Source organism: Salmo trutta, chromosome 4 (genome assembly GCF_901001165.1).
Source record: "Salmo trutta chromosome 4, fSalTru1.1, whole genome shotgun sequence".
Taxonomy (NCBI): domain Eukaryota; kingdom Metazoa; phylum Chordata; class Actinopteri; order Salmoniformes; family Salmonidae; genus Salmo; species Salmo trutta.
Genome location: NC_042960.1, coordinates 9,930,520 through 9,958,372, shown reverse-complemented (window position 1 = coordinate 9,958,372; position 27,853 = coordinate 9,930,520). Strand labels below are relative to the sequence as shown.

At 39.9% G+C, this 27,853-nt stretch overlaps 1 protein-coding gene across 1 annotated transcript; it reads left to right on the top strand.

Moving 5' to 3' along the window:
* Nucleotides 1-7,573: 7,573 nt before the first annotated feature.
* Nucleotides 7,574-9,794, top strand: LOC115191819 (heart- and neural crest derivatives-expressed protein 2). The gene is made up of 2 exons (XM_029749756.1): nt 7,574-8,702; nt 9,121-9,794. Exons 1-2 carry the CDS (start codon nt 8,166-8,168, stop codon nt 9,217-9,219), a joined length of 636 nt encoding a protein of 211 aa, XP_029605616.1. The 5' UTR covers nt 7,574-8,165; the 3' UTR covers nt 9,220-9,794.
* Nucleotides 9,795-27,853: the final 18,059 nt, after the last annotated feature.

Genomic DNA, 27,853 nt, shown 5'->3' with positions numbered 1-27,853 from the left:
ACTTCACACCATTCCAACATGCCAATTGAGTCTTAGTGCTGGTTCTGTCTGTCAGTGCTCCAATTCTTTTTCTAAAGGAAGAGAAAACTAAAAAACCGAATGGAAAACGCAAAGGTCCAGCTTCGCTTGGCGTCAGCGGCATGTTGGGCCTTTAATGAGAGATGAATTGCAAACGAGGTCACCCTCCTAGTTGGTGCTTCCCATCAAGCATCTAGTGAAGCGGTGGATGTTGAGTGGAGCTACACACTCTAATCCCGTAGCGTTTCAATGAAAGTCAAAACGTTGAGTGAAATACGGAAATCGGTTAAATGGTCTCAATGAATCTCAATGAACTCAATGTTTGACACAACGTTTTGACATCATTTAAATGTCATCATAAGTGCAAATCCATAACTCTGGTATTCATGTATGTAGGTACTGTCCAGTATAAATTCAGAAGTTCAATGTTTGTCAGGCAAAATAAGAAAAAGTGATTGTTTTCGGGGAAACAGATGCAGTCTATGACATGGTCAGCTAAACTAGCCTGGTCCCCGACCTCTTCGTACTGTTTTGCTAACTCCTATGGTCATTTTTGATACAACATTGATCATGGGAGTTGGCTATACAACACAAACAGGTCTGGGACCAGACTAAAGCTAAACAACCTTTCTTGTGTGTGAAATAGTATGGTACGTGAGAGAGAGAGAGAGAGAGCTCACCCCGCTTCCTTGCATCATTAGTTATGGTGAAGAAGATTGATAAGAGAGGAGATGGGGGGGACCACACCGTCAGGTAGGAGCAGATTTAGGTCATTGTTGGCTGTACAACATGTACATGGTGCTGATGAGTACAGCTTAGCACAACCTTTTTCCTCACATGAGTCAATTTTTCCCACGCATACACACACACGCGCGGACGCGTGCACGCAAACGCGCACACAAACACACACACACACAGGAAGTGACTACTACAACAAAGGAAACAGGGGGTTATATTAGTATAATCAAGGCTCAACAACAAATAAAATCTACAAATAAATAGCATTTAATTCACAGTTGAACACATCCACACCTTATGTATCGATTAAAAGAGAAACGAGAAGATATTGACAAAAAGTTTGAAGAGAAAGCCCCCCCCAGTACAGTTGGAGTAGATGTACAAGAGGCTTCATGTTGTTATGAGTCCAGACCAGTAATGGTACACTACTACAGCGCTACAAACATATGGTTCTGATTAGGACAGAACAGATTGGATTTGGAATGTCTTGCATAAACAGGTTAGTAGTATTGTGTTAGCCGGGAATCCTGAGTTATGAATCTCATTTGTCTCTCAAATGACCCCTGTGCTCGTGCAAAATGGCTGCTGTTACAGCCGGCTACCAGAAACTACAGGAGGTGAGCCCGTAGTGTGTGTGTGTGTGTGTGTGTGTGTGTGTGTGTGTGTGTGTGTGTGTGTGTGTGTGTGTGTGTGTGTGTGTGTGTGTGTGTGTGTGTGTGTGTGTGTGTGTGTGTGTGTGTGTGTGTGTGTCAGAGGGAGAAAGGAGGGGGTGAAATTGCTTTAGTGAGCAGTAATAGCACATCAACACAGAAGGACAAACAGTGATGAGAAACCAGACTCACAGACAGTCTTAGTAAATTAGTCTTCCACAACAGTATAATGATTTTTTCCCTTCATTTCATTTTGCAGGAGATTGATTGTGGATATTGGATAAACAAAAACGAGAAAGAAGAGGGGTTCTGGGTAATGGCCGTTAGCGTTTGAGCGTGAGCCGATAGTTTCTACCTCGATCAGTTTGTGGGGATTACCATGTATGGGCTTGTTTGTCCGGACTTTGAAAGCAAAGGATAATATCACTCATGTTGGATTTCCCCAATTCCCACACGTTGAAGCTGTACTCTCATTTTACCCTCTGTAGGGTTTCTGTAAGGTTTCTATCTCCGGCGCTTAGCGGTGGACAATGAGAAAACGCCTGGCCGCAAAGCACAGTAAGCACAGTGGATTAACTATGTGTTTGGTGTCACCATGTCTCCCACACGTCGGGATTACACAATGAGATAGACACCCAGAGGACGATAGGAGGGACAATGGGAGAGAGGAGGAGAGGGAGAGGGAGAGGGGCAAGGGGGTGGAGGTTGGTGTGGGAGAGGTGAGGCTTTTGAACCTGGCCCTTGGAGAGAGGGGGGGGGGGAGTGAGAGAAGAAAGGGGTGAGTGATCAGAAGTGAGTGGTTATGGAAAGAAGAAGAGGAGGAAGAGGAGGAGGGGGAGAGAGAGGAAAAAAAGAGTGGGAAAGTCTATCCAAACATTGGACAGGGAGTGTAGATAAGGGTTGAGATGGGTGGAAGAGGTGGAGAGGTGGAGAGGTACCGTAACACAACAGGCCCTGACTGAGGATCAGACAGTCCTGCCCTCTCCTCTCTCCTCCATGGTTCTCCAGCAAGGTCTGGCCTGAGAGAGAGAGAGTAAATACAACCCATATTTATGTTTATTTATTTTCCCTTTTGTACTTTAACTATTTGCACATAACGTGGCATTTGTAATGTCTTCTTTATTTTGGAACTTTTGTGAGTGTAATGTTGTTTATTGTTTATTTCACTTTTGTTTATTAGCTTATTGACTTGCTTTGGCAATGTTAACATATAATTCCCATGCCAATAAATCCCATAAATTGATATTAAAATTGAATTGAGAGAGAGAGAGAAAGAAAGAGACAGAGATAATCAGAGAGAGATGAAGAGAGAGAGACAGAGGGAGACACCGAGAGAGAGACATATGAGAAAGTTATATGGCGAACTTCAGCAATTCACACAGACAGTAGTGTGTAGTATGTAGGGGTGATCAATGAGGTGATGGGGGAGAACAGGTGCTGAGTGACAGGGGCTAAGGAAGTGATGATTACTACAGATAACAATTATGGATGAGAGAGAAGGGAGGACAGAGGAGAGGAGAAGGGAGTTGTTGAAGGAAAATAGAGAGTTACCAAAACAGGAGTTGTTTAATTGTATAGGTAGAACCCTTTTGGGTTCCATGTAGAACCCTTTGTGGAAAGGAACCAAAAGGGTTCTACCTGAAACCAAAAAGGGTTCTTCAAAGGACTCTCCTATAGAGCTAGCCAAAGAACCCTTTTAGGTTCTAGATGGCACCTTTTTTCCCAAAACAGGTCTGACCCAATCCAAGTAGTTCGACAGATACGTTTGACTTCAGTCATTGTTTATGATATTTCAACTTTTAAGGAAAACCTATGTATCATATTATGTGTACAAATGTCTGAACGAGATAGACGGATTTTGCTAAGTGTTTCATAGTAGGATCCTTTCGCTTATGGGTTGTGGTCGAGTTGGGTTTTGACTTTGACTTTGAGTTTAATGATGCTCACTCACAGATAAAACTGAGGAAACGCAGAATTAACATCATAAGAAAATTGCTAAACACTAACTTAAGTGGTTTCCAGTCACGCAATGCTACCCTAGCCATGTTCACCTCCTTGAGCTACCTGAGCAGCGCTGGCCTCACTACTGACTGACTATAGCAGAGATAATGTGTTGGAGTGTGGGAGAATAGCTGCCTCTGCAGCTCTGTCTCACTATATGGATTCTACACATTCACAATACGGAGGAGAGAACTTATCGCATCCTATATACAATGCCATTATACATTACAAGGTGATTTTAGAGATGTATTTCAGTGTTTCTAGTCTTTAATCAATGTCTTTTGCAAATAAAATGTAGAACACAAAAGAGGGATTCTATGAATGCCTATGTATGCCGTTTCGAAAGGGGTTCATTTCATTAACTTTTAGTTGAGTGGTTTGAATCAATAAAAACGTTTTGATTTTTAGTCTTCTCAATATTATCACTGGTTCTCTGTTGAATTACTTGCTTGTTTTCCTTTGTTTTAAAAATATGAATATATTAAACGTTTATTCCTGCATTATATTTCATGTTGTCAAACGTTTGCCACGATGTGTGTGGTATTGAAAATCTTTCTAACGTTAATATTTCGACCACCACTTAACTATTACTCATGTTCTTTTGTATAATTTATAATTGATTAGTAATTGCACAGTGAACACGATCCAGGTAAACAATAGTTATATCACTTTGGCCTAATCAAAGATGTAAAAAAGAAAAGACAAAACGCGTATTTTAAATGGCCTAATTAATATATAATACATAGTTAATTAATTAATGTGCATTATGTATAAGAGGGCCTATATTAGGGCCTATAGTAAAAATACAATTTAATTTAGGTTAGCTAGCCTGCATGCGCACAATGCCAGGGATCTCTGCATGGTCCCTCTGATGTTTCGCATCAAGCCTTTTGTTCCAATAAATGAACTTTCTCACTTCGTCCTCCTGCATATTAGACATGACAAGCATTCGCAATAACAAGCGCCAAGCATTTCAAAGCGTATTTATGGGGATTTAAAAAGTGCTTCTAAATGGCTGTAATTCATACGAGCAGGTGAGTTGTATTAAAATCTCGTAAAAGTCCCTTAAATCCAGCTTTTAGCCTGTTCTCTATCAGTCGACATTTCGGATGAGCTTAATACCTAAATAAATTAAGTTTAGGCGGTTGTTACGCTTAGCTTCTTAGGCCTACCTGCATTAGGCTATAGCTCAGACCATTGCTGCAGTATGGGTCATGACGGAGAGAGAGAGGTGATGTGAGCTTGTTACTGGGGTCAACAACGATAACGGACAACCCTGCTGTAAATCCAACCAACGGGACATTGCTGGATTGGGCAATTTTTGGAAATAGCCAAATGGTTCGCTAATGAGACCTCATAAGAGCTTGTTTGGAGGGGAAATGGAGAAGTGCCCGCTTTTCAACCTATTTTACGTATTTTTAGGGCCTATAGGCCTATATGTTGTGCATGTTGTAGGCCTATATGGAATTTTATGCTAGTTGTAGGTCTTAAGTATTGTGGCCATCCAGGGATGCATTTTAGTCTGTTTGTATTTTGAGGTTGTTTTGGGATGTCAAGAAATTCTCACCAAAAAAAAATCATATTTATTTTTCAAGGTTTATAGCCCATCCTACAGATTACTGACATATTGTATGAGTACAGGATGTCCGAATAACGTCTCAATATTTTCCTATAAAGGTTATGGGTTATTACCAAGACCTGTCAGAGCTCTACATTTGTTTTGTTTGTTTTTACTGATTATTTTAGATTATCTTTGTAATGAAAATGGCTATATAAAATAAATATAGTATTATTACCATGATTAGGTAATACAGAACTATTATTATTTTACGTCGTATTATTTTTGCGATGTCTACATTTGTAGGGCTATTTCGCTTAATTGCATGGGAAAAGTGAGAGTTTGTGTTAATTGAATTTAATTGTCACGCAAATAGCACTCGCAATGACAATCCCCAAACGTCGGTTTAGTTCCGCCGAATGTATATCACGTTCATCAAGCACTTCTCTCACGCTCAAATATTTGGCTCTGCATAACTTGTATTTATTTATACGAAATTCAGTTTCAGTTTCAAAGGAAATCAGAGAGGAGAGGAGGGGTTTGTAACAGGAGTCTGAACAAGTGACCTATAGGCTAATTATGTGTCATTAACTGGAGACTGGACGTATCTAAATGACTTAAAGAACTTCCATTCAGCCAGATGAATTACACTCCACCGCTCCCACATACAACACTTAAACAAATATAAATCATGGCCCTTCTGCCTTCCTTTTTGAGTTTGGGATTTTTTTTCTTTTACACATTCTCTCTCCTTTTCTCTAGTCTGACACACATAGCTAGGCCACACACACACACACACACACACACACACACACACGTTCAACATGCGGTGTGCGGGCTGAATAAGATATGCCGAGGAATGTCCAAATAAAACAGCTCTTGTATGCCAACTCGTTTATTCTGACCCCCATATGGTCTGTAGTATTGTTCTACAGAATAAAATGGGTTTTACCTCATAGCCTCATAGCAAATGTAATGGTTTCTCTGTGCAATTTAGTCAGTTTCATTTACTAAGGCGAACTGTATCAAAATACGCATTGTTCATTTTTAGGCCAATAGCCTAGACTACGTGTCAATTTCTTCTGAGTTACCATGCAATGATACACTTGGTCTTATGCCAATTGAGATTACCATAACTAAATATGGGCGTGACCATCAACAACCTCGAGTCTAAATAAAGGTTCAAATGAGCCCTGAAACAAAATGAGTCGAGTATTTAAATGAATTGTTTACCTTATCAGCAATCTGTGCGAAACAGGCCTACTTTGCTTTAAATTGCGTCATCGGCTGGATTCTCCCTGGTCATTCAAGCCTATCGGTTTATGTATCGGCCTATTCCAGTACTTATATTCACATTTGCACCAAAACAATGCTATAATGAAATAGGCATTATTTATTTGCAATGTAATGAAGAATTACAATTTAATTTCACATAGATATATAGTGTTTATATGCTAATATAGCAAACGCAGCCAACATTCTCTAGCTAGTCAGTTGTTTCGACGGGTGAAATATATTATATAACAAAAGCTAAATAAATGTCAAAGCTGTGCATATCATAGAATAGTATGTTGTATTTAAAATACATACATATATATATTTGATACATTGTGAGAATGGGCCAACATGATTCCATTACGTTTTGCTTCTCATTTTACTCTCAAAATGACTTTACGCATAGTTTGCCATCGAATTGATGGACGTTTAGCCAAGTGTTCAATGATCGCAAATCGAGCAATAATGCATGTCAGTTAAAGCCAATATATGTCGAAAAAGTGTAGTATTTATTTCTACACAGATTAAATATTAAATGATTCTGTTGTTTGCTATTCGCATCATGTTGTTGTTTATGTGACACAAAGTAGGATCATGCAATGGAGGTAATAATTGTTTTGCACGAGTAATATGGAATGTGACCAAAGGCCTATAATGCGCTTGGTTTATTGATAAGGGACTTGGCCTACTTGAGAGAGATAAAATCTAGGCTTTTAATATGAATATGAAAAAGTGTCAGATGTGAAAAACATAGGCTACTGTGAATAATATTCCTGTTTTAACGATATCGAATCGCCTTTCCCATGCGCGTACAATAAATGCATTGCTGCACTGATGACCGAAATAATCGACCCTAGTGACATATCCCACAAAATGATGTGGGCCTATTTCCTTGAAAGCTAACTTTTACATCAAGACAAGACGAGTTTCATGAATAAACTAATCAATCATGCGTTTGACTTTCAGGTCTACGTATTTTTTTGTTGTTGAGTACAATCAAACGTGCAAACCACAAATAGTAATAGCCTACCACTAATCAGGCCTATCATTATTAAAATGTGCCTACAACAACAGCCCCCAACGTTGACATTTAAAGGCAAAAAAAACGTCCATACCTCTCATTTTGTTGATGATTTTATAATTTCAATAGTCTAATTAGGCGGTGTATGGATTTTTCACAATCTTAATGTCATTAATAAAATACGTCGAGGCTGCCAATGCTTAAGAGGGGCCATTGCAATTTAGGAGCGTAAACACCAAGCAATGTAGGTTATGGCCCTCCTCCTCTAAGACGTGATTGGCTCAGAGTGGTCTTGACGACATATATTAACCCAAGTCGTTCTCAAGATGAAGCTGTGACATGGAGATCAAACGGATGAATCCTGGTTGTGTGCTCAACTGAAAGGCTGTGTATTGCGTGCAGTGCACACTACAGCAGCTGGGATTTAGACCTTTTTTTTGTTATCTGACGTCCTATTTACTGAATTTGGTCTGGAATCCGTAAAGAGTTTGGAGGGGAAAAGCTCGAGCCGAAGTGCTTGAGGACGCAGTTCATCAGGCGAAACATGCACTGTCTGTCTCCGTAATGGAAAAGAAGGAACTTTCTCACGTTGGGAATGGACAAATTGAGAAATACGTGTAAGTAGCTGACAACATTCTTCTATATTCCACACCATAGACCAGCAAAACAGAAAAAAATAACGTCTAAAAACTCATACACTGCTGAAGTTTCGTTTAGGTGTCTATATTGGACAAATATAAATAGCAGTGCTTTTCAAATGACCAACTGAACCAAGTTACGTTTTATGAGAATAGCCTATTTTCCTAAAATATTTTGGAGAACCTGACATTAATTGGAGAGCGCGAACGCGTATTCGTTTCGTGGTTGGTTAGTAGCACAGTTTCTGGTCTACTGCTGTGTCGCCATGAGTTTAGTTGGTGGATTCCCTCACCATCCGGTGATGCATCATGACGGCTACTCCTTCGCGGCAGCAGCAGCTGCGAGCCGCTGCCACGAAGAGAACCCCTACTTCCACGGTTGGCTGATAAGCCACCCGGAGATGTCTCCTCCAGACTACAGTATGGCGCCCTCGTACAGCCCCGACTACTCCACCGGGGGCCCGGCGTTAGACCACGCACACTACGGAGGTGGTATCCCCGGGGCTGGCGTCGCTGGGATCGGGATGGGACCTCGGCCGGTGAAACGGAGACCTACGGCAAACCGAAAGGAGAGGCGCAGGACTCAGAGCATCAACAGCGCCTTCTCGGAGCTCAGGGACTGCATTCCTAATGTTCCTGCGGATACTAAGCTGTCCAAAATAAAGACCCTCCGGCTGGCTACCAGTTATATCGCCTACCTCATGGACATTCTGGACAAGGATGAGCAGAACGGCGACGCAGAGGCCTTCAAAGCGGACTTCAAAAAGACAGAAGCAAAGGAGGAGAGGAGAAAGAAAGAAGTGGTAAGACAAATTCATAATTTCAGTTATGCATGCTTATGCAAACATGGAGTAGCCTCCTGCAAGGCTTGACATTATAGAGCACACATTTGCTTATTATCTAGGTTTGTAGTAGCCTATGCTGTGAAACTCAATAGGCTACAACCTTAAGGCCTGTAATATCTTGACATAAGCGACCAAAATACTGGTTTTATGGAGACAAGGTTGCTAAATGATACCTGTTCTAAACTGGCGTTATAACTGTATAACTGTAAATATATTGTAATTTTCATAATAATTTAGTAATAACAACTTCAGGCTCCCACGCCACAGTAGGCCGAATAACAACCTTGAATGCCTGAGAGACGTGGTGATAAGTGGCATGAAAGTAGTATTTCTCGACAACAATAACATACATCTGATTTTCCCTTGTTTCCAACAGAATGACGTTTTGAAAAACACAGCGAGCAGCAATGACAAGAAAACCAAAGGAAGGACTGGTTGGCCGCAGCATGTCTGGGCTTTGGAACTCAAACAGTGAATATCCTTCTTCTCCTCTCAAAAAAAAGACCTGAAATGATGAAAAAGTCTTCTTCTAGACTTATATTTGTACTCTCACGTTATTTAATGGAATATTTATGTGCAATTGTCGCTACGGAGAGTGGATATTTGAAGAAAAAACATTCCATTTTTAAGAGGAGGAGATACAAGACCCTTTGGTAAGGGACTTTGTCAATGTCTGATGATGTTGGTTGGATGTTTGTTGTTGTCCCAAGCGTAAACCAAACAGAAATATTGGACACTATGGTGTATGTGAAGTCGTTCTCAATCTATCCCTATCTTTCTATCTCCATCTATCTCTCTTTGGATATAAATATCAATGGTGTTTGGCTGATGTCGTGGTTGCAGTTCAAGCAAATGTTTTATTTGAAAAAAAGTCATGAAGTGTTATGTTGTCATTGTTGTGGTCGTATACAGTATTTGATAGTGTTTTAAACAACTGTTTAGTCCACTCAATTGCACTTCCGTCCAGAGACGTGGAATTTAAATAATATTTGAGATGTAAACAATGTAATTAATTCAATAAACCACTGTTTTTTTTTTAAACAAAGTCAACCACCTTGTTGCATAATTAAAGTGAAAATACGAGGCAGACTGTAAAGGGTTTATTCTATACCAAACTCATCCAATGTAAAATATCGCTTGCAAGGTATGACATATTCCTCCAAAAACATTTGCGTCTTAGTAGACAAGTAGATTTTTTTCCCTCGAATAGAAATAAAAGTATTATATAGCTATAGTAAAAATGAAATCATGCATGTTCTGTTTGATTAGAGGTAGCCTAGGCCTCAAACTAAGGCCTATAGGCTTGCCTGGGCTCTCCCTTCCCGAATCCTGTCAAACAGCACTCACGCGATACATCCACAACAGCTCCTCAAGTAGTAACAGAAACATTCCCACGCGCAGGAGAAACTGTCTGTGTCGTGTTTGTAGCCTATTAGAACATGCGGGTTCTGACATAGGTGATCGTGTAGGAGATAAATATAGTCTAAGAAACAGCTTACAATGAAACTAAATATCTATTTTGGGTGCACAGAAGATTTATGTGTAGTGCGCCAGACGAATAATGACTTTGTGGTCTTTTCGGTCAGCAATAAGCTGCCATAAGGGTAAATTACATTATTGTTTACATCAAATGTATGTTCATGGGGGCTATGACTAATTCAACAGAATCACCAATGAAATGTATCCATGCTTCAACAACATGCAACACAGCTCATTGTTGTCATTTTCCTCCTTGATTATAGGCATCTTATTATTTATCATGACGAGTATTATGATGTATAATATTATTCGTAGGCTGTTGTTAGAGACTTATTATTAGCCCTATCATTTAGATGATTGCTATAACATGCTGATTCCTCATTAACAGCCCTGCTAGTAGTGTAATATTGGTACCTATAGGCTAGTATCGTTGTTGCTGTCATTCAATATCACCAGGAAGGAATAAACAAATAGACTAAGCACACTACTAGGCTGCACTATCTTGATGATAAGAATTGTAGGCCTAGTAATAGGCTAGTATAGTGGAATAATTACTCAACATTGAGACCACCGAGTTAACCACAGTTGTTATATACTCAACAATAACAATGTGTATTATTTATTGCTGCTAGTGACTCCATTTTCCATGTTATAAAGTGATTCTCTATTTTAAATATTTTTCTAGTAACTGAATAATAGCTATAGGCTACTCTAATTTGATGGTCTAAGTTAAAAAAAAATGCCTTTCTTTAGGCTCCATGACCAACCCTTCTAAAGATGTAAACATAGTGGCAGAAATAGCATATATAGGCTTGAAATTCCATTGGTTAATTATGGCATTCCACTCCTCTCGCCCAAAACACAAGAGGACGAGACAGAGCGGAGCCGGGAAAAATGTGGATTTTGACGTTAAAAGCTGGTTGGTCCGAGGAAGGTAGATTGTCGAGGCTCGAGAGGGCCCAGCTATCGGATGTTCGTGTGATTGATAGCGTGCCTATCAAAATGCGGCGCTGAAGGGCCTTTTTAGGGTTGGGGGTTGAGGGCGGACGATGAAACCTGTAGCCTTTGCATAAAATCCTTTTGGATATGACTAATATCCTACTTTTGATAGAAAATAATAGCCTATTGTTCTATAAATAGGCTAGTTAATTTTGTTTTTAAATGCACGTCACTAATCAAACATTACAACGAAACCAAAAAAAACATTACGTCTACAGCCTACTACTTGTGTCAGCTGCGCAATTATAGACTAGGCCTGCAACATAAAAGCCTGTAACATAACATTTTGCATTGCACATGTCTATTTCACACTTTTGCCCACTGCATCACAGCTTGGTAAATATTTACTAGAGAGTAGACTGGATTTAAACGGTTTGCCCTAAGAATAATCGTTACTTGTCATTTGAATGCATGGTTGGTGAGTAAACAGACCTCAAATAGGCTACAACAGACCAAAGGATTCTTCACGAGAAGCTATGCAATTAAAGTGACATCTACAGCGACGTAAATCAGAAGTGGATTGGACACGCCGAAGATTTACAGTCCATCCGATTGCATTAGATAATTGTAACATGAAATTGGCTTGTTTCACGAGTCCGAAGTATGATAATTATGAATCATTTGACGTCTGTCCGTGTCAAGATGGCGTCCGAAATAGTATCAACTGGCTATCGTGATAAAGAGACGAGCTGAAACTGACCTGCTGCTGTATTATTTATAGAATGATACAACTCATAGGCCAACTCAGACCTATAGGCTACATACTTTGTTTTCAGCCGGTTGAGCTCACCATCCTCAAATCAGTGTGAATGCAGTAGGAAGCAATAACCTGGTCCAATGTGCCAATCAAATGTGCTACGTTTTGATTCATCTTCTGTGCTATCCCAAAATAATAGAGTTTGCAGGAAGGCTGGTATGCCTAGGCCTACAATAGCAAAGCTTTTCATTTCCTTAATTGCACACCGCATACGATCAAAATGAGTGCGTATTGGTCAATACTGTTCTTTGTTCTCTTGTTTAATTCCCTCTAATAACGGCAGTGGACTGGACGTACAACATGATAGACTTCTCTAAGTGTGGAATAAGATTTTTCCCTGGTATTACAAACATCTGCGAACGATTACTTCATAAGACCCTCCTACCCAGTTTTTTTTCTCCCTGTAGTCCCAACGAAGGCGGGTAGACATGTTGACGTCGGATCAGATGGTTCGAAGCTATCCTGCTGCAACACTGAACGTAATGACGCGGTGCGTTCCCCTCGCAATCTGGAAAGAGGATCGTTCTTAATGCATTTTTTTTCTATCAAGCCCATATAGGAAAACTATGGCATCAATTCATTGACAAAGAAGTATGTCAGTGTGTAAGGTTATGCATGTGTTTGTATTTTAAGGAGAGACTTTTGCAGAACTATACAAGTGCAAAAGATGCACTCAAAACAGACTGCAGACGTACTATATATTTGTATTTTATTTATTTAACCTTTATTTAACTAGGCAAGTCAGTTAAGAACAAATTCTTATTTACAATGACGGCATATTAAATGTAATCCACGTGAGTCAAAATCTTGCTATGATGAAGTTCGATCTAGATCGCTGTCCTCTGTTCAGACGTTGCGTGCATAAATCAGTGGTTGCGTGCCACATCATCGACTGACAGATTGCACTAATATAATGTGGTTAGCTGATAGGTAAAATACCTATCCAGGCGTTGTAAGATCAGGCAGGCATCAGCAGCGCCTGGGCAGAGGAACGAGCCCACTATCTACTGAGCTAGGCCTATGATTTGTCATGGTCCAGCACTAAAACAAAAGCCTATGAAACGTAGCATTATTGTGAAAAAAATATATATTCCAACAGTGCAACTTTTGATTCAAAATAAGATATGGCGCTGAAGTGGGGATATATTTAAATATAACTGGGACAAATATGTGATTACTAAGGGGATGGGGCACAATCAACGAATGATCTACAGGGCACAGACCGAGGGACATATTCACGCGTACATTTTTGTTTTACACATAATGAGAGTTAATACATATACAGCTAGAACTTAGCCACAACTAAAAAAAACATATGGCCACATCTTTATTGATAATTTAAAAAACACATTAAGACCAACAGAATATACTGAACAAATAAGTTGAATAATATGCCAGCACAACACATAAGAGCATTTTCCGACAATACAACCCACTGGGCACAGACATCATCAGTTCAACGTCTAGTTTTGATTTACATCTGTTTAAGTTGTTAATTAACGTGAATTCAACGTGAAATCAACAAAAAATGTCACCAGGTCATTGAGGTTAAAAGTTGGGCGGAAAAAAATACGAAAATCCCTGATGTTGATTACTTTTTTCATTTCCAATCAGTTTTCCACGGGATTCAACTTCATCAAATTGAATTTTTTGGTTGAAATTACAAATAACGTGGATTCAAACAGTTTTTCCCCCGTGGGGAGTTAGATGAAATCATGTTCTTGTCTCAAGTTTGGTTCCATAAGACTGAGTGCTACGGGTTATCCGTGTTTTCAAAAGCATCAACTGGCACTGCAAATTGACTTTCAACAATGCATCGCTGTTAAATAAATATATAAAATTTAGGCTAGATGAAGGATGCATGTCTAGGCTGTAAGTGATAATATTACTAGGTCAAGAGAATGACTTTATTCACCATGATAATTCAATGAAGGATGAGTAAAATCATGGCCTATATGCAACAACTAATGAACAAACAAACAAAATATTTGCATCCTTCAGTGTGAAACAACATTGCAGAATGGTTGTTTTTGCTTCACGTTTGCCGCGCATAAAGATGATGCTAACTTTTTAGAGATCGGGAAATCTGTTCGAGTCCAGAAGCATCTCTGCACTTGTGTGACCAGAATATTCCGCGACGCTTATCTGTGTACCATCTCCAACCATTGCGAATAATACGTAAAATATATCCCCAAAAACAGACAACGGACCTGACAACAATTGACCTTTATGCAAAACCTCTTATATGCCTACTTTTATGCGCAATGTTGTGCGGAAGATCAGGCCTGTGCCCTGTGTTGCTGTCAGTTGTGACAGTTCCCAGATGGGGCCTGCTACTGTATGTGAGATTGAGTTTCTCACAAAAAAAACTCCCTCTCCATCCAAACCGTCCTCAAAAACCTTCTCCAGGCACAGGTCGGTGCGCCGGCTCCCAGGACAGAGGCTACGTTGTCTTGTGGAAAAGCCCTGAGTGCTCGGCATGAAAGGAACCGCTCGGGGTCTCTGTATAACCGAGGCCATTATCAGGGGATGGGGAATCGACACTGGCTGTTGGAACACTGAGGGTATTTCTTCCTATTAGAGGTCGTGGATATAACGAACCTTATCTAATCCATGGTAAGTAGCCTAAACTACGCGGATTTCATCATTTGTTTTGAATACATTTCAAGGGACACTTGAATTAATTGTGATATTTACCTTTTATTTTTGTTATTTAGGCTATTTCCTGTCTTGCCTACATGTGATGCACAGTTTTCAGTAAGGGTGTTGATGGAAGTCAGTCAAAGTTGACGACGATGTAACTCCATAGTTATTGCATTGGCTACCATGTGGAGAGTTGTGCGCTTGTTTGCTCTTTGTAAGCCGCTCTGTTACCTTGTTATTATAATGTTAAGTAGGCTACACTGGAGTACCACTTTGACACGTTATAACGCTGTAATACTGATAGCCTAATAATAATCACCATCACAATAATAACCCGAATAATCATAATAATAATCATAATAATAGCAATGCATTGTCATTATCATTATATGCGTGATGATTATAATACATAGGCAAAAGACAAATCAGAAATGTATGGTTACTGAATTTCATGCAGTAACACAGGCCCATGTGTGTGTGCTAGCTATATGTTGATGGTGCAGATTTTTCGACTTACACAAAATGAACAACGTTGTAATTCAATAGACTACTATAGACATTTTTAACGTATTATTGAGGCGGAGCGGAAGTGCACATAGAGCGTGTTATTGTTTTTACAGTTGAAAAAGTCTATAGGCAATGAAATAGAAAATATAATTGAAGAGGGGTAATCTAAATTATGTGCAATGTAGGGTAGAAATATTACAAATGTGTGTTTTCGCATGGGTTCTCTTTATATATACACGATATTCTACACTCATTGCTATATACAGAATGTGTATTAGGCAAATGACTATCCTACAATATCGTTCTGAAACACCCTGACTAATACTGCGTCCTCTATTCGCCTGTGGCGCGCGGCCCTATGAGATCAAGTGAGAAGAGAGGAGGAGAGGCAGACCTCCCAAGTGGCTGGGGGTATGCGTGTCATTGTAGGGGACTCGGCTAACACTCCATTCATCCCGGCGAGCAGGAGGCGACTGTTCTGTTTTGTCGGTGATAAACATTTAAAACCGTTAATAGAGACCATAAATCCAGTTGGGAATGCCGCACGCAAAAACATTGACCGGAAAATGGCTGCGTTTACACACACACTGCAGACTATACTACAATGTACGCCTCGCTTCAACATCGTTATTCTGGCCTTGTGGATTTAACAAAATACACCTTCAAACAATACATAACCCTACCCGCGACCTTTTAACAATGTAGGTAGCGCTTATTATGGGTTTCACAATAGGGTACAGTGCAATATATTAGCCTACATTTAAACAAATATATAGGCTAGGCCTACTACTACGAATAAGATTCCGTGAGGGAACATATATTTGCATGGATTGAGAGAGTTTGAAATGTAAATCTACCCAACCTCTCTGCTTGTAAAACTACTTATTCACGATTGACTGTTCAGAGTGCATTGAGTAATGTAGGCCTATCATATCAAGGTGTGTGTGTGTGTGTGTGTGTGTGTGTGTGTGTGTGTGTGTGTACGTGTGTACCTGCGCTCAATGATGCATTTTTAGAAAGGTTGCTTTGCGTAAAGTTTGTTAGGCTATGCTAAAGTTCATGTCATTTCTGGGTAAAGTTGATGTCATTTAAAACAATGTGCTCGTGTTTGTCTTTCTTATAGGCTATGGCGATATGCATTAGTGCTTCAACATTATCTGGAGCACTGTGTCTTCGTTTTAAAAGGACTACATTTTAGACTTAGGTCTAATTCAATGTTCCCAGTTGGGTTTGTAAATAATTGGTGTCCAAATAAATAAGACTGGATACCGTCTATTAGCCATAATAGTCATGTTTTGTTAGCTAAACGCTGTGGATTGACACTGACTGACCTTGGCCAGATTCGAGACATTTTCTGCCATTTATTTAAGTGGAAGGCGCGTCGCCGCGGTAGTAGTGTAATATTTCTTCACTGGGAAATAAACAGACCGGGGACATCCCAGACACGAGTTACGCACAGTAGTAACGTTTTAAACTAACCAATTAAAGAAAGGAATAGACAGTGCCCGGAAGCTGTTCGACAGGCCTAACCAAGGCAGCACTTGCGGCGGTGAATGTCTGGTCAACTTGGCTGGAATATAAATTCAGACCCATATGGAATGGGAGGCGTATACAGCCTTCATCAAATCGATATCATAGTTTCTCATTTGCAAAAATTACCCTAACTATAGGCTAACGGTTAAATATTATTCGTTCAAGGTTAATGCGTTAATATAGGACAAAATGATTTAACAAATCACTATATTCCAGGCTTTATTTGCCAGGGACTTTATTTGCTTTATCGCGCCATTGAATGCAGCGCGCATGCATTATTATCCATGTGGTGTTGAAGGCTACTTTGGAAGTACTTTGAAATCACCCCCCAAAAAATGTCATTTCGATGTGACAATACACATCAACAATTGAATACCTAAAATGCACATAGAACGAAATGCTTATAGGCCCAAGTGAACTCAACATTTGATCATCCATAAGAACCCTACAAATCAATGTCCATGCATTTCACATCGCTGTACTTCAAGAAACAGATACAAATCCAGCCCGCATTAGAATGATATAGCCTATACCGTTCACAACGTTAAACATATTTTGAACACAAACCAATGAATAGCATAAGGTTGTAATGACGGTGCTTTAGGCACATCGTTGATAAGAGAGACGGGGACTCGTTCGTCGGGCTATAGCCTGCTAACTGTTAAGATTATTGCCACTTGATCCCCATATGGGAGTCTTTCAAGGAATTAAAATAAAACAATACACATGTCAAAGATGTTCTTCGGTTAATGTTTGTATTGATCTCTTTCTAAAATAAGGACTAAAATGGAAAACGGAAACTAGATTTCAAATATAAACATTGTTGACGCGTTTCATGCTTATTTGCATTTTTTTTATGTGACGTTATAAGGCAGGCAGCATTTGTACCACTAGTATGACCCAGTTTTTAAATGAAGCAGATAAAATGTATAAGTCTAAACCTATCTGTAGCCAGAGGACTATCATTGCATTTGCAAAATCCTGTTAAATTACATGCAACATGCATGAGATAATACATCATATTGCAAATGCTTTTCAGGTCTATTGCCCTTCATTTTGGGTCCATGGACTGAAGGGGATTTTCTCTTGCTTGCTGTATGAGTGATGGCGAAGCAGCGGTCAAAAGACACCTAGATTATTAGGCTACCCCAAGAGGATATGATGTCATCCCTATTCGGACGAGGTTCATTGACTTCTTAAAGATGGTTCGATTAATCTCAGCATTTATATCTTCCGACGCAGCTGCAGCAACGCAGATGTCGCTGCAGGGTTTCGCCAACAACTGAGAACAAATCATTCAAGTCCGTATTTGGCTGACAACTAATGCGCCTGGGGGTTAAAAATGAAAATGTACAAAAACCTGAACTCTTTCTGAGTAGCCTCGACAATTGATGGCAATCAATACAACTTATAATTTTGTAAATATGAATCTTGCAGCCATCACTATCGAATGCAGACAAAGGCCTCATCGGTTTGACCAGTTGAAAATGTGATAGAGCGTATTATCGTACATCATACACTGTCCCTCTGTGACCAGTTCCCATGCATGGTATGTCAGTGCGTTTCTGACCGGGAGCGAGTTCAGCTATTTCCTTATCTGTCCGGTGGAAGTGGCCGGGATAACTAGGTCGAGATGACGGCATCACGCTGTGTAGGTCACAGAGTGTTTCCAGCCTGTGACGTAATATAATAAATATTTACACCCTGTGCCACCTTCCTCTGAAGATTAGGAAAGGGAATTCAGCAAAAAACGAAAGATGTCCCCTATCTTTCTCTCTAAGTGTTATGATCAGGGGCTTAAAGTCTAAACATTGAATTCAAAATGCAGAATAGTTTCCTGACCGATAACATTTATTTTTAGGACCAAAATTCTGCATATCAATGTAGGTTATTTTTTAGGGGCCCACATGACATTTTGCCATGCCAGACATTAAAATGAAGGACAAACAACTGATTTTGTTCAACCCCCCTACAAAGATTTTTAAGCTTATATCAACAGAGGCCATGCTGTGTCCTCTTAAAGACATGGAAAATCAGATCTCTGTAATCTAACGCCATTGTTCTGTGCCATATCTGGCCTGAACGGCTACACTTTGGTGTTGTTACGCACCAGATTGTCTCCCAAAACATCAGCAATATTACATTGTTTTCATAAGACACAGCGTGGGAGCATAGGCTGTGCCTCCCACGAATTCACGTGAGAAAGCGGGTGCTTTCACACACCCACTTTCTCATTTTCTCTTTCTCGCTCTTTCTCTCCTGGATCATTAATGAGCATTAGGTCAGAGTGGAGCGGTGTTGTGATGGTGATGGTATAACCCCTGGATGGGTCCCTCCAGCCCCCGTCAGTCAGTCAGTTAGGGCCCTGTGAGGAGAAAAGAGGACAGTGCATCCGGGGCCAGGTTCATCTGTCATTCATCATGGGCAGTAATGGAGAGTTTCTGGAGAAGTCTGTGTCTAGCCTGCGTTAAACCACATCGATGACAACCATCCACTTTCTACCCCCTCTCACGCCATCTCTCTCTCTCTCTCTCTCTCTCTCTCTCTTACCCTCACCCTCTCACCCTCCCTCCCTCCCTCCACATATGTTGCTAAGCTTTCCGAAAGGGTTCACCGCATTCTCCCTATCTGGTGCAGAGCCGGTGGACCCATATGCAATCTGCCATATTGAACGGGCACTAAGTTGGATCTATGAGTACCCTTTATTTTCTGTGTACATCAGTCCAGATCCAGTGAGAAACCAAACAACTGCTTTCGAGGTGAGGGTACACAAACGCACACATCCGACACCCACTATGCGGCCCAATGAATGCTTCCTTGTTTTAATTAGGCTGATGACGACGTCACCGTGTTATTTTGACTCTCCCAAAGTCCCAGAGTACTCCCATCAGCCATCACAAGCACATAGGGACCTGTCATACATCAGACAGGAAGATAATGGCCCTTTTTCCCTCTGATTCATCCATCCACCGCCCCTGAACCTTGAACTCCGATATCCACATATACAGTGCCATCAGAAAGTATTCATACCCCTTGACTTATTCCACATTTTGTTGTGTTACGTCATGAATTCAAAATTGATTATATTTATGTTTTGTCTCACCCATCTACACACAATACCCCATAATGACAAAGTTAAAACATGTTTACATATTTTTTGGCAAATTTATTGAAAATTAAATGCAGAAATATATCATTTACATAAGTATTCACACCTCTGAGTCAATACATGTTAGAATCACCTTTGGTAGCGATTACAGCTGTGAGTCTTTTTGGGTAAGTCTCTAAGAGCTTTGCACACCTGGATTGTACAATATTTGTCCATTATTCTTTGAAAAATCCTTAAAGCGCTGTCAAATTGGTTGTTGATCATTGCTAGACAACCATTTTCAAGTTTTAAGTTTAAGTCAAAACTGTAACTCAGCCACTCAGGAACATTCATTGTCTTCTTGGTAAGCAACTCCAGTGTAGATTTGGCCTTGTGTTTTAGGTTATTGTCCTGCTGAAAGGTGCATTCATCTCCCAGTGTCTGGTGGAAAGCAGACTGATCCAGGTTTTCCTCTGGGATTTTGCCTGTACTTAGCTCCATTCTGTTTCTTTTTTAATCATGAAAAACTCCCCAGTCCTGAATGATTACAAGCATACTCATAACATGATACAGCCATACATGATGCAGCCATACTATGCCTGAAAATATGGGGAGTGGTACTCAGTAATGTATTGTGTTGGATTTGCCCCAAACAGACACTTTTTATTCCTTCTTTTCACTCTGTCATTTAGGTTAGTATTGTGGAGTAACTACAATGTTGTTGATCCATTCTCAGTTTTTTCCTATCACAGCCATTAAGCTCTGTAACTGTTTTAAAGTTACCATTGGCATCGTGGTGAAATCCCTGAACGATTTCATTCCTCTCCGGCAACTGAGTTAGGAACCATGCTCAGAGGGATATTCAATGTCTGCTTTTTTTACCCATCTACCAATAGGTGCCATTCTTTGCGAAGCATTAGAAAACCTCCCTGGTCTTTGTGGTTGAATCTGTGTTTGAAATTCACTGCTTGACTGACAGACCTTACAATTACAGTGCCTTCAGAAAGTATTCACACCCCATTCAGTATTCACAACCCATTCAGCCTGAATTTAAAATGTATCAAATTTGTGTCACTGGCCCACACACAATACCCCATAACGTCAATGTCGAATTATGTTTCAATCATTTTTTTACTAATTAATTAAAAATTAAAAGCCAAAATGTCTTGAGTCAATAAGTATTCAACCCCTTTGTTATGGCAAGCCTAAATACGTTTATTGGACTAAAAACGTCACATAATAAGTTGCATGGACTCACTCTGTGTGCAATAACAGTGTTTAACATGATTTTTTAATGACCACCTCATCTCTGTACCCCACACATACAATTATCTGTAAGGTCCCTCAGTCGAGCAGTGAATTTCAAACACAGATTCAATTACATTGTAGGTCCTCCATAATACTAACCTAATTGACAGAGTGAAAAGAAGGAAGCCTGTACAGAACAAAAATATTCCAAAACATGCAAATCAATTCACTTATTGTCCTGAATACAAAGTGTTATGTCTGGGGCAAATCCAATATAACACTTTACTAAGTACCACTCTCCATATTGTCAAGCATAGGGGTGGCTTCATCATGTCATGGGTATGCTTGTAATCATTAAAGACTGGGAAGTTTTACAGGATAAAAAAGAAACGGAACGGAGCTAAGCACAGGCAAAATCCAAGAGGAAAACCTGGTTCAGTCTGCTTTCAAGCAAACACCGGGAGACAAATTCACCTTTCATCAGGACAATAACCTAAAACATAAAGCCAAATATACACTGGAGTTGCTAACCAAGATGACATTGAATGTTCCTGAGTGGTCTAGTTACTTAAGTCGGCTTGAAAATCTATGGCAAGACTTGAAAATGGCTGTCTTGAAATGATCAACAACCAACTTGACAGAGCTTGAAGAATTAAAAAGTCATAATGTGCAAATATTGTACAATCCAGGTGTGCAAAGCTCTTAGAGACGTACCCAGAAAGACTCAGCTGTAATCACTGCCAAAGGTGATTCTAACATGTATTGACTCAGGGGTGTGAATACCTACATGAGATATTTCTGTGTTCCATTTTCAATAAATTTGCAAACATTTCTAAAAACATGTTTTCACTTTGTCATTGTGGGGTATTGTGCACAGATGGGTGAGAGAAAAAAATATTTAACCCATTTTCAATTCAGGCTGTAAGACAACAAAATGATGAATAAGTCAAGGGGTATGAATACTTTCTCAAGGCACTATATCTGTATGTGTGGGGTACAGAGATGAGGAAGTCTTCAAAAATCATGTTAAACGCTATTATTGCACACAGAGAGAGTCCATGTGACTTATTATGTGACTTGTTAAGCAAATGTTTATTCCTGAACTTATTTAGGCTTGCCAAATACATTTCTGATTTTAAATTTTACAAAACATCATTACACTTTGACATTATGGGATATTGTTTGTAGGTCAGTGACAAAAACAATTCTCAATTTAATTCATTTTAAATTCAGGCTCTAACACAACAAAATGTGGAAAAAGTCAAGTGGTGTGAATACCTTCTGAAGGCACTGTATAACCTATAACCCCGACCGTAATCCCCCAGCTACCAGGCATTTGACGCCAGTGCAGTAGTGAAGTCCAAACTACACAGGTTAAGCCTGTATAATGCCTCACATTAGATATTGTTCTCTTTTTACTCAGATCAAAAGAGGGCTGTGAAAGTTCTCTATGGCTCGGCCAATCACTGGTCTCATGAGTATCAGGTTTCCCTTTCATCAAATCACAGAGCTGGAAAATCCACTCGGGCCTCTCGGGCTGGCCAATGACACAGAGGCTGCTGCCAAGCTGGCCAATGGGACAGAGGCAATTTTTTTGTGAGTATGTTTCCCAGAGCCAGCTGCCTCAGCACCAGTATACACTTACTTTCCCTTATGATACATGAGATAATCATCTGGTGTAGCACTGCACTTCAGCTTTGCTTGGCCACGGTGCTGTTCAAACATGTGTGAAAATCCAGCAGAGTAGGTGTCCATTTTAACCTGTCTAGTTAATTAATGATCTCAAAGTTTGAAGAGGAGAACTTGAGGAATTGTTCCAAAATGCTGGGCTGCAACAAGATCTCATGGTTTAACCAATGTTGACTTCAGATTCTGACGTTAATCCACATTTATCCAAACGTCAAATATTGAAGTGGCTCCAAACATCACATTTCGAAGTTAAGTGTTAAGGTTTCGGATAGGGTTAAAACAAAAGTGTGTGTCTTCCACTGGGATTGAACACGCTACCTTCGGATCCGGAGTCATGGGATTACCTCTACTACTTGATGGTAATAGCGCTCAGAGTTGCCCCTAGTGGCTGGGTTTGAAGGCATTTCCCAACATCCTCAAGACGTCCAATTTCGAAGTCAATCTTGAGCGATCTAGCTGTCCAATTTACATTTACATTTACGTCATTTAGCAGACGCTCTTATCCAGAGCGACGTCCAATGACGTGGCCCTGGTCCTTTCTAAGTAGTCTTTCTGTCCATGTTGTCATTTGATTTATAAGTGCTACTGATTAATTTAATTTCCACATTTCCTCTCATTTGAAACAAGTTAAGATGTTATGGTCTGTGCATGCCGTGATTGTTCATCGATAGGTTTCCTGGCAATTGGCTTCCTTGAAATTAGGCCTATGCTATTGTACCCTAGTGTGCTGCTTGACGCAAAAAGTTTCTTTCTAAATTGAATAAAGTACAAGTTGAACTGCTAATAATTTGGATAATACCATGCAATTATACAATTTATTACAATATTTATAAAGTTGAAAGGAGATACTGTATTATGCGTTGACATGATTAATACAGGCATTTGTATTACATGCCCAGATTGCAACAGTAGGGCTACCATTTGAACAAATAGAAAATGCAAATGTTGTTATATACATGAATAATAGATGAATAAATACATAATTGAATGAATAAATGAGCTTAGCTACATGTTTGGTGCATCCTCACTTAAATTTAGCAGATCTTTCGTTAGAAATGATCAAACTTGAGTGTGTTTCAACGCATAATTTATTAGCCTGAATTCTCTCATTTCGATGAGGCTATAGTTCACGTAGGACTAAATCTATAGGCTCACCAACTATATGGAAATTATGGGCTTAACAAACATTTCATTTTGGAATCATTGTGAGTATCGGTAGCGCACTTTTTTGATAGGCAATAGGCAGTATGGTTAGGCCTATATATTATTTCTAATTAGATCTAATATCCTCCATGAAATGAACCATATGTATATTATGAATTAGGTTGACAATGGTTATGGTTTTATGTTTTTATTTGGGGACAGGGATTTAGACTAATCATTTTTGGAGACAAAGTTGCAACTTTTAAATCAAACATCTTCGCTTGAGAAGACGATTTCATTTTTTTTTTTTTTTTTTTTACAATTGAGTTTAAATTATGGGCTATAGTCTACTGTAATCTGACGGACAACAGAAATTCGCAACATTTATGATTTCGATAGCTAACTCCTTGCAACTCACTTCTTTCCAAAATGTTTCATTTTAAGCGCGTATAGACTACGTAGCGTATTGATTTAATGAGTGGGTGGCAGATTGATCTGCAACGGAGTGGCCCCTTGTTTATTGGTCGTCTTGTCCGTAGGGCTGAGAACCTGAAGTCTCTCCCGGGTGGCCCAAATTCCAGGTGCCCTTACACTTCCACAACACCCCACTGCTTTCATTACTTGCTTCAGAATGGTTTTGATCATGTTTGCAGCTAACATAAACCCTGACCACACACTTTTGGCGCCCTTTGGGTAAAAAGAAGAGCAATTTTTACCCTGCCCGGAGAGGGAGAGGGGGGAAGAACACCAAGAAGTTGACCGGTGGTCGCCATAGCCTCATACTGTCAGACATGAACATAACAGATTTGATTGTGTCTGCCTGCCACGTCATATTTCATAATTCGATGACTAAATGTCATACCAAAAAAAAACATAATTAGTATCCACCTTGTGTAACAAGTTCTTTAGTCTTCCCGAGCTCATGAAATCATGAAGCTCCCTACAATTAGTGCCAATTTGACACCTACGTGTAGTTGATGCATTATGCACTAGTCACACATAGGCTATAATAGGCTGTACTACGACTAATCAAAAAAAAAGCCACAAAAGTAAAGGAAAGGTGGATACTTAGTCAGTTGTACAAATGAATGCATTCAACTGAAATGTGTCTGCCGCATTTAACCCAACTCCTCTGAAAGTACAGAACTGTTCATCAGGTTACCCCATGCAGGACATTGCTAAAATATAGATGACGTTAACTACCACAATAAAGGAAACACCAACATAAAGTATCATAATAGCCAGAACAGCTTCAATGCACCTTGGCATATATTGTACACGTTTCTTGAATCCTATTGGAGGGATGCCAAATCATTCTTCCAAGGTAAATTCCATAAGTGTGTGTTTTGTTGATGGTGGTGGAAAACACTGTCTCAGGCACCACTGCAGAATTTCCAAAAAGTGTTCAATTGTGTTGAGATCTGGGTACTGAGATGGCCATGGGATATGGTTTACGTCGTTTTTATGCTCATCAAACCATTCAGTGACCATTCGTTTCTTGTGGATGGGGGCATTGCCATCCAATGGGGGCATAGCCATGGTAGCCAAAATAAAGGCACCTTGTTTTGGTGCAGTGACATGAAGTCATAAACATACAGACTAGACCTCCATCCCCCACCCCCCACTCACACACACACAATTTACACGGTTTCCCTGTCTACTACTACTCCATCCCATAGACCAGCCAGTGCTCAACCCCCACACAGACACATCTAACCCTATCCCACCCCCATCCCCTCCCAGACAGCTGATAACCAGTGTTTTAAGATTCCTGACAATTTATCAGCAGCACTGGCCTGGTTACTGGCCAGCTCTCTCTCTCTCTCAGCTCTGAGTGCATTTAAAAGGGAGAGTTAGAGGGGAGTCTGCATGTGAAAACACTAATGTTGGGACAACTTGTTTTAAAAGATGAAACACTCTTCTGTTGAGGGTAACTCTGCTCTACGTCCATTTTTGATTTGATGTGTCTGCTCTGTTAGAACCCCCTCTTGTGTCTGGCATCTGCCTTCTAGCTACACTTCCTTTTCACAAATCAATAACAAAAAAATACATTTTTTCTCTCTCTCTCTCTCTCTCTCTCTCTCTCTCTCTCTCTCTCCCTCTCTCCCTCTCTCTCCCTCCCTCCATGTTAGCTACAGTAGCCTTTGCTCTCACATCTAAATACACTCACAGCCTCATGATGAGAGGAAGTATACAGCTAAGCCCTGCTTGTAAAGGGAATCTCCTCTCTTCTGACTGTTGCAGCCATGAAGCCTCTTGCCAGACCAACAGCAACAGGTTCTTGGGTTACACCACTAGATTACACTATCACTGGAGCCAGGGGCTCCATGTCAGCTCTGCTCAAATGGGACGGGACCATACCTCGGTTCACATATATGAGAAATCTTTCAATACTTTGAGCGTTTGCTTAAGCCTATCTGGAGAGCCAGGTGGGCTGGGTTTGCACTTTTGGGCCTTTTCTATTGGTTTTGTTGCAACAGGCAAGCTCAATAAATCACAGGTCTTTTTTTTTATGATTTCAAATAGTATTTGAACCGATAAGTTTGCGAGACTCTCCCTCCCTTCAGCAGTCCTATTACAGCAGCTGTAATTAACCGGGGATCGTTTATATGACATTGACTCCAACGTGCTGCTGATAGCAAATGTGCTCCTGGGAAGACAACTTTAGATCGCCATGTCGAATAGCAGCTCCTCTATTTCAACTAAGTGTACTCATAATGTGGTACTTTGGGTGTTGATATCCACATAAATCAACCAACACACACGATACACACCCAGGCGGGTGTCATATAGCGTCAGCAAAGATTTGCTAGGACTGTCAAGTACACCCAAATCCTACAGCTGTGTTTGGCTACAATTGTAAATGAAATTACTGCTCTATGAAATTTAAGAGCAATGAGTCCACTCCTGTGTTTGCTGTCACTATGGAAACCAGTGTCCCTGTCATAATTCATAACTCTACATTGCCATAGATTGCTGATGTATAAACTACTTTACACACGCAATGCAACGTGTAGGAAATCATCATAATCAACTGCATTTTCCGTCAATTATGTTTTGTGTAAATTAAAATGTATTGATTCTGTATTTATTTATACAATGATTTTACTCTGAAATGTAGAAGCATAATTCAAATTTCTGGTCTATAGAAAAAATAAACCAGACTATGTTGAGCTATTTCGATATAATTTACACGGTTTCCCTGGCGTTGGCTGCTCAAAACTCAATAAAAACAGATTGAAACAAAACGAAACAAAAGTCAGGAAAGAGGTGAGTGACATTTTCCAAGAAAACCACAACGATACAACTGTCAAAGTCCTTAGAATTCAGGATTACAGTGGAACACAAATCAAATTCACTACAGCCTCTCTGGGAAGGCTCTTTCATTCTCTGTTACTGTTCAAGACCTCTATTTCCACTGCTTATTTGAACTGTAAGGACATGTGAATGGTCTCATTTCAAGGGCAGGCTCACTTGACGGAACTTGTAATACAAGTCAATGTGATATGCGACTGGTTAGGCCCTGAATAACATAAAGCATATTTAGAAACCGAGGGTGAAATCTTGGAGACGTGCATATACAGGCAGTGACCCTTGATAACAGACAAGCCTGCAGTAAAAGTTACATTGACGCCTATAGAAAATGTAATATAAGTTGCAGCCATATTGTCTGACTCCACAGGGCACACTTGTGGATAGAGGAAATTATTCTTATTGGAATAACATTTATTCTAACCACAAACGTGGGGTGTAATTTCCTTCTCCACAAAGTGCTGTGGAGTTTTTCCAGATCTTTTTTTTATGCAGGATGAGGTGTACGCAAATGTAGCTAAATACTGACCTCTTGTGGTTACGAAATGGCTTCAATAAACACCAGCCTACTGACAAAGACGGATCTATTGGAGTTTCTGGCACTGGCAGTACAATTATTATTTTGTCATTTTTGATGGATTACATTGTATAGCACTTTACCCGAGGTCTGAATGTTTTTTCAAAACATATCAATAAATCTAATTTTCCATA